The following is a 15,014-nucleotide window of genomic DNA, read 5'->3' on the forward strand; positions in this document are numbered from 1 at the left end:
TGGAATTGAGCCCCGCACCAGGCTCCCCATTTTACCCCTCTCCCTTAGTCCCTCCCACCAAACCCTGCTCATACTCAATCTCTCTCTCAAATACATAAAATCTTTAAAAAAAAAAAAAATTAAGAGAATGAAAAGCCCAGCCCCATGGGAGAAAATGTTCACAAATAATGTATCTGAAAAAGGACTTGTATCCACAATATATAAAGAACTCCCCATCTCAAAAAGACCTCCCAAATATCGGGGTGCCTGGGTGGCTCAGTGGGTTAAGCCTCTGCCTTCGGCTCAGGTCATGATCTGAGGGTCCTGGGATTGAGTCCCACATTGGGCTCTCTGCTCAGCAGGGAGCCTGCTTCCCTCTGTCTCTCTCTCTCTCTGCCTACTTGTGATCTGTCTGTCGAATAAGTAAATAAAATCTTAAAAAAAAATAAAAAAAAAAAAAGACCTCCCAAATATCAATAAAAAGAAAACCCAATAAAAACATAGGCAAAAGATATGGTCATTTAACCTAAGACATATGGAAGGCAAATAAGCACATGAAAGTGTTCAACATCATTAGTCATTACGGAAATGCAAAGTAAAATTGTAAGAAGACAGCATTACACTTATTTAAGAGCTAAAATTTAAAACAGTATTAAGCATAGTCAAAGATGAAGACATGAGAGTATAACTCTCCTACATGCTGGTATGGATATAAAATGGTACAACTTCTTTATAGAAGTTTTGAAGATTCTTAAAAATGTAAATATATACTGAGGCACGCACCTGGATGGCTCAGTAAGTTAAGCATCTGACTTTGGCTCAGGTAATGATCTCAGGGTTCTGGGATCGAACCCCATGTTGGGGCATCCAGGCTCCCTGATCTGCAGGGAGTCTGCTTCTCCTTCCCCAACCTCCCACCCTGCTCCTATGAGGGCACATGCTCTCTCTCCCTCTTTGAATAAAATCTTTTTTCAAAATGTAAATATGTACCTACCTTATGACACAGGCATTCCATTCCTTATTTACCCAAGAGAAACAAAAGTATACACCATTACAAAGACTTAAACACAAATATTCATAGCAGCTTTATTCGTAATAACCAAAAACTGGAAACCCAAATGGCCATCAGGAGATGAATGAACAATTTTTGTTATTTCCATAGTGGAATACTGTTCAGCCACCCCTCCCCAAAAAGAACCACTGATATATAATGAAGATGTTATATAAATATCAAAATAATTTATGCTGAAAGACACCAGACCCCCCCCCCAAAAAAAGTACACAAAATAGTCTTTTTGTAAAATCATAGAAAAGCAAAACTCATCCAATGTGACAGCAGATCAGCACTTGCTGTGAAAAGCTATGAGAGGGATTACCAAGGGGCATAAGTAATTTTGGGGGGTGATGGCTCTGCTTATGATCTTGACTGTGGTGACTGTTTCACTGGTATATACATAAGTCATCACTTAGCAATGGTATTATAATAAATAACACTATTGTTTACCAGGTTCTAGTCATTGTTCTAAGCACTCCTGCATGTATTAATGCAGTTAATCCTCAACACAAACATATGAGGTAGACCATCATCCAGATTTTACAGATAAGGAAATTAGTAGTGTCTGTAACTTAACCAAGGTGATACACCTGGGCTCACACCTGGCTCTGTGTTGTTATCCACTACTCTGCTTCCTGCAATGGGCAAAGTCAAGCAGCTTGCAAAAGAGGGATGCTAAAAACGGAACACATTTATATCTCCCCTCGTCTCCACTGGTAACAGATAATAACGGATGCTTCTTCTGTGATAAGATAGAACAAAGTGAAGTTGCAAGGAAATGCTTCCTGCCGTGAGGTCACTTGGAAGAGCAATGAGATGGACGAATTTTTGATAAATAGGGCCTTGCATTTGACTCAAAGGGTATATATACCTCAACTTTTGCAAAGGCACAGACTACAACCGAGCATTGAGAAGGGACTATAGAGTAGTGGTGTGGGTGGGCACTGCACCTGAGGTAGGTCTCTGAAAACCTGTAGCCTACTAGGAATATCCTCCAAAATACAGATGGCTCCACAGGGATAAAGGCCCTCTGTTTCTGAGTTTAGGAGACTCCTAATATAGACTGTGATAGGGTATTCACGTTATCTTTTTCTTTTTTGGCTGATCCCTGGTTTAGTGTTGCACACCTGAGAATGGATGCATGGGAGACAAAGGTTGAAAATCTACAAGTTTATACTCAATTCACATTTGAGGGTACTGAATAATGGGTGGAACTTATTTTCCCTTAGAATTTTGCAGGAATATACCACTGTCCTCTAACTTTCAAGACTGCTGTTATGAAATCCAGTGCATTCTTATTCCTGAACTTTTGTTTTCTCTAGAATCTTTTTAAGATCTCCTCTTAAAGCCTGGAGTTTTGGTAATTCACAGTGGTGTTCTCTGACGTAGGTCCTCCCACCCATCCCTCATCCGTCCTGAGGGGCACTCAGGGACACCACAAAATCCAGAGTCACAGCCAGTTACATTTCTTTGTACATTTGAGTTTGGGGATTTGTTTCTTCTTTTCTAACTGTAAAGAGCGCACTAGTGAAGAACACGAAAGGGGAGAAACAAAGAGGCACAGCACGCCCAGCTGCAGACCACCTTACTCTTGCACAGGTATCTTCTGTGTGTGTAGTTTCCGATGCAGTGTAAATCGCCCACACCAGCTGAAGGTTTTCCCACACACCTCACACTCGTACGGTTTCTCACCGGTGTGAACTCGCTCATGCTGGACCAGGGTGATTTTCTGACTAAAGGCCTTCCCACACTCCTTACATTCAAAAGGTTTCTCCCCTGTGTGAATGCGCTGATGCTGAGTCAAGGCTGTGGGGGAGCTTAGCCGTTTCCCGCACTCTTTACATTCATAGTGTTTCTCCCCAGTGTGCACTCGTTGATGGACGATAAAGCTTGAGCTACAACTGAAAGTCTTCCAACATTCATTACATTCATAGAGTTTCTCCCCAGTGTGGAACCTCTGGTGCTGGAGGAAAACAGAACTGCTAATGAAGGCCTTGCCGCACTCCTTACATTCATAGGGCTTCTCTCCAGTGTGGATTCTCTGATGCTGAATCAAGGCTGTGTCTGAACTTAAACCTTTTCCACATTCTTTACATTTAAATGGTTTCTTTCCAGTGTGAATTACCTGATGTCGAATAAGTAATGAGTTGTATCTGAAGGCTTTTCCACATTCTTTGCATTTGAAAGACCTTTCACCAGTGTGACATCCCTGAAAATCTGCCATTCGACTAAAATATCTGCCACATTTTCTACATTCATATGATATCTGACCACTAGGAACTGTCTGATCCAGGAGTTGTGTGCTAACATTAATGTTTTTCCCAGATTTCTCACAGTGCTCCTCACTCCCGACAGTGCAGTCGTTGAGATGGCTGGTTGGCCCAGCTGTGAAATCTCTCCTCTTTGACATGGTCTTCTTAGCTATCCAGTGACCATGCTGCTGCTCTAGGCTGCTCCCAAAGTCCAGGCGCTGGGGAACATTCCCTGGCAGCCCTCCTAATGTCAGTCTGTGGGACTCTATTTCTTTAGAAATGTGTTCCTTTGGAGTTGATTCTTCCTTCTCAGCTCTGGCCTCACCTCCTGACATCATGTGAGGAAAAAAAAAAAACCAACACAAGTGTTAGCCTCTGACAGTGCTGAAGGGGAAAAGGATCAAGTTGTTCTCATCTGCTCTATGTAACTATTTTCCTACAGGTACACAAAATGACTACCAAAGACAACCACACAGCAGAGCCCCACACGTGAAAGATACTATGGGTGGAAGGCAAACAAGGCCAGGAGAGTGGCCTTATAAGAGTGTAAAGACTGGAAAACAGCAAAGACTGTTACCTACTAGGGTGGGAAGACCAACCACTTTCTCCTGAGTGAATGGGTGAGATAAGAATGTATGGACAAGTGATGAATAGAGACCCCAGGGTCAGAGGAAGACCACCAGATTGAAGAAGGGGCAGGTCAAGCAGCTCAAACTACAAAGGGTCCCACAACTGATTCCTTAAAAGCTGCTTATTTTTTACAACATTATCCATGTCATAATCTTTGAAAAGAGAATGGTCTCTGTCACCAGGCTGACACCAGTAAAGTGGCAGCCTCCTACGCAATGGCTAAGGGAACTATGGTGGGCTAACACACCATAGCTGGAAGGAAAGGGGAAGACACTGAGGCTGGCTTCTAAAATAAAAGAGCAAGGGTCCCTGGGCAGCTCAGTCGTTAAGCATCTGCCTTTGGCTCATGGTATTGAGCCCCACATTAGGCTCCCTACTCAGCGGAGAGACTTTTTCTCCCTCTCTCCCTCACCCTCTGTCTGCCACTTCCCCTCTCTGCTTGTGCACTCCCCATCTCTCTGTCAAATAAATAAAGTCTTTAAAAAACTAAAACAAAATAGCATGCACTGCACGTGTGAGGAACCCTTCCAAGAATAGACGTAAGCCTTAGGGAGGATCTGGTAATGACTCTGGTGCTTTTCCTACAGTACTGTACAAGCTGTGTATAGTTTACTATGATATTGAGAATGTGAAACAGAGAAAACCCAAGGCAATTTTCCCTCTCCTATTAAGGCCTTTTGCAGGCTAATATAATCTTCAGCACTGGGCCAGGGCAACCTTGTGTGTTTACAAGCGAACTGTTTAAAAATGCTTTTTACACAGATAACCTGAAGTCCTGGGTGGGAGGGAGTTGGGAATTACTTATGGACATTCTCTGTGAAGAGTCTGAAGAGCACATGAAATTTTACAGGCAGAGCAGGGGTGAAAAAGAGTAACAAAGGCAGGAAAAAGTACACCGTGTTATTTTTCATTCGCATATCAATCAAAATGAGGAAGCCATTCACCTTTCTGTTATACCAAGTTTTGTTTCAAAAGCTCAGCTGTTAAAATCAAAGTTTTTTTTAAGAGTCTGTAGGGGAAAAATGACAGGCTTCAGGTGGGTGTTGAGGCAAAGGAATAACGGGGTGTGCTGTGCTGGTGTCTGCGTATGTGGGAAAATCTCCATTGTGAAAAAGAATTTTTTATTTTTAAATAATTTTTTCAATTGTAAATTTTTTTATTTTTATTTTTATTTAAGTCAGTGTTTGGGAACTCGTAATTCAGTTTCCCAGAAAGAGGAGTTCAGTTGGCTCAGTCAGTACAATATGCAACTCTTGATCTCAGGATTGTGAGTTTGAGCCCCATACAAGGGATAGAGTTTACTTTAAAAAAAAAATGTTCCCATAGAAATAATGTACTGGGGGCACCTGGGTGGCTCACTGGGTTAAAGCCTCTGCCTTCAGCTCAGGTCATGATCCCGCATCAGGCTTTCTGCTCAGCGGGGAGCCTGCTTCCTCCTCTCTCTCTGCCTGCTTCTCTGCCTACCTGCTATCTCTGTCAATCAAATAAATAAATAAAATCTTTAAAAAAAAAAAAAAAAGAAAGAAAGAAAGGAAGAAAGAATATACGCTGTGAATATGTGGATGGCCAGATAGGCCCCAGAAGCCTATTTTCCTTCTAAGGTGGTTGACATCCTCATCTCTGTAACACAAACTGGTGGAAAAATAGACTTTCCACAAGACAGGTTTCAAAAGAGCCCTCATGCCTGAAGAGCTGCCCGCTCAGTCACATGCTGTCCCTTAACAGGTGGAGAGGTAGAAAGGCAAAGGTGAACATGCAGAGAAATCTTGCAGCCATGCCTTCCCTGGAAGAGACTGGCCCTTCCTCATTAGAGGGAGGCTACTACCATGAACACAGAATCACATATAATGATTCTAGAAGAAAGAAGTCTCACACACATTCAAATGTGAATATAGGAAAGCAGGCTAAGCAAAAAAGGCAGCTGGTAGGTTCTCGTGCTCACCTGGACAGATGCCTCTGAGAGCTTCCCTGTCCGCAGGCTCCCAGGGTTCCAGGCCCCATGGCAGCTCCCCTCGCTCTAGCTGGGAGACCAGAACAGGTCTGGTGAATAGAAAAGCTGCCCAGGAGAAAGAAACAGGAACAAAAAGTAAAGGGAATCAGGAAGCAAGGTCCCCTCTTGACTGTCTTTACTTTTCTTCACTGAGTCAGGGAGGGAAATGAAGAGAAGTTAGCCTGCGCTATCTTAGAAGAAAGAAAATTCCCACAAATGGGGGCAGAGTCCTGGAATAACCCCCATTCACACGAGTGAGTCCCAGATCTTCTTCATAGAACTTGGAAGACAGAGACAAAGGGCTCTGCTGAGCTCCCAAGAGCTCTTCCTTTCCCTCCAAGCATGGGGCAGAGTTCCTCCCAGGGCCAGGGGGACAGCAGGTTTCAAAACCAGGGAACCTGAAACTCTCCCCAACCAGTAGCCTCTGAGAAGCTCAGCCTTTGGAGCAACTGCCCATAAGGGTTATCAGAGAGGACACGATGTCTAAAAGAAGAAGCCAGGATGCACAAAAGACAGAGAAAGACAACAGAAGGGAGAAGGGAGTCCTTACCCAGGGAAGCCACATTTGCATAATTCTCCAGCATCACCTCTCGGTACAGGGCCCTCTGTGAAGGGTCCAGGATAACCCATTCATTCTGGGTGAAGTACACAGCCACGTCCTCAAAGGTCACTGGCTCCTGAAACAACAGGTTCCTGCTCAAACTCTGTGTGAAGGCAGAGGAGCCTAAGTATTGGGGCAGAGATCTACTGGATGTGGTGGTACTGCCAAGGACAGTTCTCCAGTGCCTTCTAATGCCCTTGGGGGCCAGCCCTCAGCTGGCATCACCCTCATCAACAGGAGAGTCCAAGACCCACTGTACCTCTGTGTGGTCATCCCCACAAACAGCCCCTCCTTCCCCTGCTGACCTCTGTGTTGACTCTGCCAGGCCCTGCTCTATGTGCCTGTCCCTCTGGCTCCTTTCCAAGGGTTTTGTGTGCACATGCACAGAGAACATCTGTATAAACACAGCCCACAGCACTTTTGTACTGATCTCCACTCCCACCCTAATCCCACTAAAGTGACAGTAATATAATGGCCCACGAGGAGAAGAGTCTAAGGAGACCAAGGATGTTAACAGAATTTTAGAAGACAGAAAGGATGAATGTACTAAATTAGAAGAGCAGAGAAAGCTGAATGTTAACTGCTGGCAGAGGGGGAAGCAAACAAAAAGGAGGCTGATCATCATACAAAACCAAGAATGAGCTTAGGATTTTTTTTAAGTGTGCTCTGCTTTTTTTTTTTTCTTTTTTAAGATTTTATTTATTTATTTGACAGAGAGATAGAGAGATCACAAGTAGGTAGAGAGGCAGGGGGAAGAGAGAAAGGGGTAAGCAGTCTCCCTGTCAAGCAGAGAGCCCAATGTAGGGCTCGATCCCACAACCCTGAGGTCATGACCTAAGTCGAAGGCAGAGCTTAACCCACTGAGCCACCCAGGCGCCCTGTGCTCTGCTTTTTAAAACTTGGTAATTCTATCTGTTTAAAAGCACCAGGGAGGAGAGAGGACCGACAAGTACTCAGAGTAGTAAATGAAAAATACCTACACAAGATCACTGAGAAGTCTCAGAAAAATGAAAACATTAAAAAAAAAAAATCCTGGGTGCCTGGGTGGCTCAGTTGGTTAAGCAACTGCCTTCGCTCAGGTCATGATCCCGGAGTCCTGGAATCGAGTCTGGTATGGGGCTCCCACGTCCATGGGGAGTCGGCTTCTCCCTCTGACCTTCTCCCCCTTCATGCTTCTCTCACTCTCTCTCAAAGGGATAAATAAAATCTTAAAAAAAAAAAAAATCCTAAAGGACTTCAGAGCAGGAAATACACATACATACACAAAGACTGTGGAGTAAAGATGGCAACAGACAATAGGGCAAAAGTAAAGGGGAAATGTTTTTAAAAGTGCTGAGCGAAGGAGCCCCTGGGTGGCTCAGTCAGTTAAGCCTCAGACTCTTGATTTCTGCTCAGATTGTGATCTCAGCTTCATGAGATGGGCCCTGCATCAAGTTCCACACTCGGTATGGAGTCTGCCTGGGATTCTTTCTCCCCCTCTCCCCTTCTCCCAATCTCTCTCTCAAATGAATGAATTTAAAAAAATAAAATATAAAAATGCTGAGTGAAAACCTCTGTTTTTCATTCAAATGGAGTCAAAGCGATTGGGTTTATCCTGCCTAAACCAAAACAAGACAAATTACACAAAACAAGTTATCAGATACTAGGTGACAGCAATGGAGGATAACAATCCCATAGGGACAGGAAATGACAAGGTGAGTCCTGTGAGTTGCCATGCTTACTACTATGAGTTTCCAGGCTGCAACACAGGGAGGAGGAAATGAGGCAAAGCTGAGCAGATTCCCTGGTAGCTTCTAAGGAGACCAAGACAGTGGAGTTTAGAGACAGAATACCATAGAGAAGAGAGCTGCACAGAGAAAAAAAAACAATTATCTGCAGAGGGTTCACTCGAGTGGGCACAGGTGTGTGGAAACTACTCAAAGCCAGAGAAAGGATCATTTGAAAGGACTGAAGGACACAATGTCTGGCATTCACACAGGGCCAGAAACAGTGCCTACTTCCACTATCCACATTGGAAACTTTCATAATTCATAGGCCACTAGATAGAGTTCTCGGGAAACTCTTGCCTCAGTAGCGGAGAATAATTACTCCTAGGCTGACCAGAATTCTACTTTCCAGATTCTACTAGCAAATAATAAATATCAGAACCAGAAAGAACCAAACTGTTTCCAAGTAACTGAACCTGATTCCAGAAAAGACTGAAGAATATTTTAGGAAGGGGCGCCTGGCTGGCTCAGTGTATGCGACTCTTGATCTCAAGGTTTTAAGTTCAAGCCCCATGTTGGATATAGGTTGGATATAGGAATTACTTAAAAATAAAATCTTTAAAAAATATTTTTTTAAAGAAACTATTTTGGGGACTAAAAAAACCTAGAATCAAACAAGATAAAAGTTACAATATCTGGCATTCAATCATACGTTACTAGGCATTCAAAGAGGCAGGAATAGGTGACCTAACAAGACCAGGCAATCAAAATCAACCCAGAACTGATAAATGTTAGCATTAAAGAGATGGACATTAAAGCAGTTATTATAAATGTATTCCAAATATTCAAAGTGAAATAGAAACAAGTTGTATGTATGTGTGTATGTATATCTTTACATACATATTTCTTTATATCATATTTATAAAGAAATATGTATGTAAAGATTTCTTTATTTGAGAGAGAGAGCATGCACGTGTGAGCTGGGGGAGAGGGGCAGAGGGAGAAGAAGAGAATCTCATTCAAGCAGACTCCTCTTTGAGCATGGAGCTCTACACTTGGCTTGATCCTGATGCAGCTGGATCTCACCATCTTGAGAACACGACCTGAGCAGAAATCAAGAGTCTGACACTTAACCACCTGAGCCACACAGGCACCCCAAAGATATACTTTTATAAAGACCCAAATCAAACTTCTACATATGAAAACTGCTATGTGTGAGATGAAAAATACAATTCATGGGATTGACAGCAAATTCGACACTGAAGAAAAAAAAAAAAAAACTTGTGAACTTGAAGGCATAGCAATAAAAACTAACCAAAAAGGAAACAGAAAAAGATTGAAGGCAAAAAGAACAGAGCCATCAGGGAGTAGTGAGAGAACCTCAAAAAGCCTAAAGGACAATAAATTGAAGGTAAACTGTGATAAACTAAAGATGCATACTACAAACCCTACAGCAATTTCTAATAGTAACACAGTTATAGTTTATATATAGCCAACAAAAAGGAAAACATGGAGTAAAACATACTATTAATCCTAAAGAAGGTGGAAAATCAAGAGAAAAGGGAACAAAGAACAGACAGGACAATTAGAAAACAATTAGGAAGATGACAGATTCAAATCTAACCATACCAATAATTATGCCAAATATACATAATCTAAACATCCTAACCAGTAAACACTATCAGATTAGATTTTCTAAAAAGCAAGGGCCTACTATGTGCTGCCTTCAAGAAATGCATATTACATGTAAAGACAAGAATAAGTTAAAAGCAAAAAGATGTAAAACATATATATACTAATCAAAAAAAGCTGGGAATGGCTCTATTGACTTAAGGCAATGTATTTTTCAGAGCAAATAATATTTTTTTAAAGATTAATTAATTTATTTTGGGGAGGAAAAAGGGAGAGAATCCTCAAGCAGACTCCCCTCTGAGCTCAGAGCCCAACACAGAGCTAGGTCCCAGGAACCCGAGATCATGACTTAAGCCGAAGTCAGAGGCTTACCCCACTAAGCCACCCAGATGCCCCAGAGCAAAGAATATTAAGAGATAAAGAAAGTCATTTATGACCATAAAGGGATTAGGTCATCATGAAGACATAACAATTCTACATGTTTATGCAGTTAGTAACAAAGCTTCAAAATACATAAAGCAAACTGAAAAAACTGCAAGAGAAATAGAGAAATCCCTAATTATAGATGGAAATTTCAATAACCCTTCTCAACAAGGATTTAGCAAACATAAATAATATATTACCCAACCTGACTTAATGGACATTTACAGAACACTCCACCCCAAAACAGCAGAATACTATCTTCTCAGGTGTCCAAGAAACATTTTGTAAAGTAGACCATATTCTGGACCATAAAAGAAAAAGAAATCAAGTCATGCAAAGAATGTTCACTAACCACAACAGAATTAAATTAAAAGTAACAGGGGCACCTGGGTGGCTCAGTGGGTTAAGGCCTCTGCCTTTGGCTCATGTCATGGTCTCAGGGTCCTGGGATGGAGCCCTGCATCGGGCTCCTCTGCTCAGCAGGGACCTGCTTCCTCCTCTCTCTCTGCCTGCCTCTCTGACTACTTGTGATCTGTCTGTCAAATAAATAAATAATAAACAAAAATCTTTAAAAAAAAATTAGAAGTAACAGACAGACACATGGAACATTCCCAAATATTTATGAACTAAATAACACCCTTCTAAATAACACACAGATCAAAGAATAAAACATAAAAGAATGCAGAAAGTGTTTTGAACTCAAGGAAAATGAAAACACAATGTACCAAAATGAGGGATGCGCTAAAGCAGTACTTAGGAAGACATTTATAATATTAAATGCCTGTGTTACAAAATTTAAAAAGGAGAGAAGGTCTTAAATCACTGACCTCAGATTCACCTTTAGAATCTAGAAAAACAGCAAATTTAACACAAACTAAGTAGAACAAACAAAATAAAGATCCAAGTGGAGATCCAACGTAAAACTGACAAAAAACAATAAAAAAAATTAGCAAAAGCAAAAACTGGTATTTTGTGAAGATCAATGCAACTTATAAATCTCTGGTTAGATTAATCAGAAATAAAAGAGAAAAAATAAATTGGCAATATTAATTCAAAAAAACTGCAGATAATAAAAGGATAAGAAAATATTATTAACAACTTTATGCCATTAATGTCTATAGCCTATTTAAAAATTGACAAATTTCTTCAAAGAGACAAATTAACAACACTCATTAAGGAGAAGAACTGAAACTGTATTCTAAAAGTTATCACCGGGGCGCCTGGGTGTCTCCGTGGGTTAAAAAGACTCTGCCTTCGGCTCAGGTCATAATCCCAGGGTCCTGGGATCTGGCCCGGTATTGGGCTCTCTGTTAGGTGGGGAGCTTGCTTCCCCCTCCCGCTCTCTGCCTCCCTCTGCCTCCTTGTGATCTATCTGTCAAATAAATAAAAATAAAATCTTAAAAAAAATAAAAATTAAAAATAAAAGTTATCATGGGTGCCTGGGTGGCTCAGTGGGTTAAGCCTCAGCTTTCGGCTCAGGTCATGATCTCAGGGTTCTGGGATCAAGTTCCACGTAAGGCTCTCTGCTCTGTTTGGCAGGGAGCCTGTTTCCTTCTCTCTCTCTCTGCCTGCCTCTCTACTTACTTGTGATTTTTCTCTGTCAAATAAATAAATAAAATCTTTAATAAATAAATAAATTAATTAATTAAAGTTATTAGAAAGAAAACTCTACACCTAAGTGGCTTCACTGGTGAATTCTACCAAATATTTAAGGAATAAATATTTAAGGAAGAAATTCTACCAAATACTTCTACACAAATTCTTCCAAAATACTCAAGAGGGCAGAATACTTTCCAACTTATTTAATCAATGGACAGTCACGACAAGAAAATTGCAGATCGATACCCCTTACAAACATAGTGCAAAAGTTCTAAACAAAATTTTAACAAAAGAGAATCCAAAATACAGTAAAAGAATAATACAAATGACCAAATGGTTTTTATTTAAGGAATGCAAAGTTGGTTGAACATTTGAAAAATTAATGTAATTCACCATATTAAGAAACTAAAATAGAAAAACCATAAAGTCCTCTAAAACAACATAGAAAAAGCATTTGTCACGCAGCAAATGCACTACTGGGTATTTACCCCAAAGACACAGATACAGTGAAAAGAGCCATACGTACCCCTATGTTCATACCCCTACGTACCCACTAATGTCCACAATAGTCAAACTGTGGAAGGAGCCAAGATGCCCTTCAACAGAGTAATGGATAAAGAAAACGTGGTTGGTTCATATACACATGGAATTTTACTCAGTCATCAGAAAGGATGAATTTCCAAATTTTGTATCAACATGGACAGGACTGGAAGAGATTATGCTAAGCAAACTAAGTCAAGCAGAGATAGTCAATTATCATAGGGTTTCACTTGTGGAACATAAGGAATAGCATGGAGGACATTAGAAGGAAAAGAAAAATGAAGGGGGACGTGGAAATCGGAGGGGGAGATGAACCATGATATAATGTGGGCTCTGAGAAACAAACTGAGGGTTTAGGAGGGGAGGGGGGTGGGGGGAATGGGTGAGCCTGGTGGTGGGTATTAGGGAGGGCACATACTGCATGGAGCACTGGGTGTGGTGCATAAACAATCTTGAACACTGCATCAAAAACTAACGATGTATTTTATGGTAACTAACATAACACAACAGAAAAAGAAAAGGAAAGAAAGCATTTGTCAAAATCCAGCACCCACTCTTGATAAAAATTCTCAGCAAGCAAGGCACAGAACATGATCAATGTAATATGGGGCATTTACAAAACAAAACAAAACCTATGTCGGCTTTAACTGAGAAATATCGAATGCTTTCACTTGAGATCACAAATAAGACAAGGGTATCTGCCCTCACCACCTGTACTCAACATTAAGTGCCAGTGAAGTTAGGCAAGAAAAAGAAAGAAAAGGTATCCAGACAGGAAAGAAAAAAGTAAAACCGTCTTTATTTGTAGATGACATGTCTACGTAAAAATCCAATGGAATCTATCAAAACAAAAACAAATACAACAACAACAACAAAAACTAGAATTACTTTGTCCAAGGGAAGAGAACACTCTTGTAAACAGAGGTGAAAAGGGTCTTCACAATATGCAATGATGCGGATTTCTACTTTTCAGCCTCCACTGCAAATCTATCCCAATCAACCCCTCACACTTGCCTTTCCATCCTAATTATGTCTTAGTTTGGGCATTCTGATCTCTCCGTCCCTCTCAACTCCACCTCCTCTGCCGGAACACGTACCTGATAGTGACAGCCGCACAATGAAAGCCACAAGCCTGTCAAACGGGAACCTCGGGAAGGAGCTCCCATGCACCTCCCCGCTGCCCGCCGGCCGTTAATGCTTTTCTAGCACAACTCCCTGCTGGCTGTGATCACTGCTTTCAGAGCAAAGCATCCGCTAAGCAGCAAGCCCCGACCGGTCCAAACCAGTCTCCTCCAAGATCCACACGAGTGCTGAACTTTCACGACTTTTCCCTCATTATAATACTAAAACTCATACCCAGGGGGTGGAGATTTAACAAGCTCATGACGCAAGCGATGCATGAAGAAACATGACCTTTAAGTGTGTAGGTGCTAATAAATGCCCGGCTCTACTTGCTTAGACGGCACAATCTTCCTACCTAAGTATCTTATTAAAAATTCTCCTTGAGGGGCTCCTGGGTGGCTCAGTGGGTTAAAGCTTCTGCCTTCGTCTCAGGTCATGGTCCCAGGATCCTGGAATCGAGCCCCGCAACGGGCTCTCTGCTCAGCGGGGGCCTGCTTCCCACCGCCCCCCTCGCCTGCCTCTCTGCCTACTTGTGAACTCTGTCTGTCAAACAAATAAAATCTTAAAAAAAAAAAAAATAGTGGGGTTAAAAAAAATTCTCCTTGACCTCTCCTCGGAGTCAACCTGAGGATTCTTTGTGCTACTCCCCTGTGCTCGAGCTTAAGCCCCAATAAAGCCTTTCTTGTGACTTTAAATGTGGGGTCCAGTCTCGTTTCCACCGATGCTGGACAACTCGGGCTCCGGATGCTGACTGACATCTGTTCTCACCCGACATCTAAGGGTGGGAGGGCCGGTAAGGGGGACGACGGAGGCAGAGAGGATGCTCGCTCACCTGGCGCCACGTGATCTGGAGCATGGCTGGGGTCCCCACTTCACACAGCGCCTTCGGGGTTCGAGGTGAGGCTGAAGAGAAAGTAAGAAGCACGAACGAGTAGGGCTGCTGCTGCTGCTGCTGCTGTCGGGCACCCCTCAAATGCCGTCTTCCGCCGGGGGCCCCCTCTGTTCCAGGATCCCCTCAGCCCAGAGCCACAGGGACTGGGGAACCCGGTGCTGGAGAACGCCGTGGGGATGCAGCCCCGTTAGCCGGACCCAGAGCCCAAGACCACTACCGCCGAGCGCCGCAGATAACAGGGAACGCGTGGGAAAGCTGCGAACCTGCGCTCCCGGGAAAGCTTAGGACCCGCTCCGCCGGAAACACTTAGAGCCGTTTCCCCTCCTCTCTAGGAACGTGAAAACGTGCGCGTCTCTGTGGTTCCCCAGCCGAGCGGCTACAGCCGCTGTTCCTTCTCTCTGAGACTGCGAGCCAGAGTTGCGGGTTCCAGGCTGGGGTCCTGCAGCGCCCTCTCTCGGTAGCTCCTCCCGGGGACATGGTCTGGCCCCCTCAGACCGCGGAACGGAAAGAAAGCATTTGTCAAAATCCAGCACCCACTCTTGGTGATTCAGCCAGGCTTCGCTGGCGTTTGTCACTCCTGGCTGCTCTTCAGGT

General features: G+C 42.7%; 1 protein-coding gene across 4 annotated transcripts; it reads right to left on the reverse strand.

Moving 5' to 3' along the window:
- Positions 1-1,040: 1,040 nt before the first annotated feature.
- On the reverse strand, positions 1,041-14,779 carry ZNF620 (zinc finger protein 620). Of its 4 annotated transcripts, XM_045089026.1 has the most exons (5): positions 14,684-14,779; positions 14,361-14,431; positions 6,456-6,582; positions 5,858-5,971; positions 1,041-3,613 (listed from the first exon to the last, which is right to left on the reverse strand). In XM_045089026.1, the coding sequence occupies exons 2-5, from the start codon at positions 14,382-14,384 to the stop codon at positions 2,619-2,621; spliced, it is 1,260 nt and encodes a 419-aa protein (XP_044944961.1). In that variant the 5' UTR covers positions 14,385-14,431; positions 14,684-14,779; the 3' UTR covers positions 1,041-2,618. The 4 variants fall into 4 exon arrangements, with proteins under 4 accessions (XP_044944961.1, XP_004754281.2, XP_044944960.1 ...); XM_004754224.3 differs by having other exon boundaries at positions 14,361-14,754; XM_045089025.1 differs by lacking the exons at positions 14,361-14,431; positions 14,684-14,779 and adding an exon at positions 13,504-13,960.
- Positions 14,780-15,014: the final 235 nt, after the last annotated feature.

The sequence above is a fragment of the Mustela putorius genome, unplaced genomic scaffold (assembly GCF_011764305.1).
Source record: "Mustela putorius furo isolate JIRA1106 unplaced genomic scaffold, ASM1176430v1.1 tig00003834_pilon_pilon_pilon, whole genome shotgun sequence".
In the NCBI taxonomy this organism is placed as follows: Eukaryota; Metazoa; Chordata; class Mammalia; order Carnivora; family Mustelidae; genus Mustela; species Mustela putorius.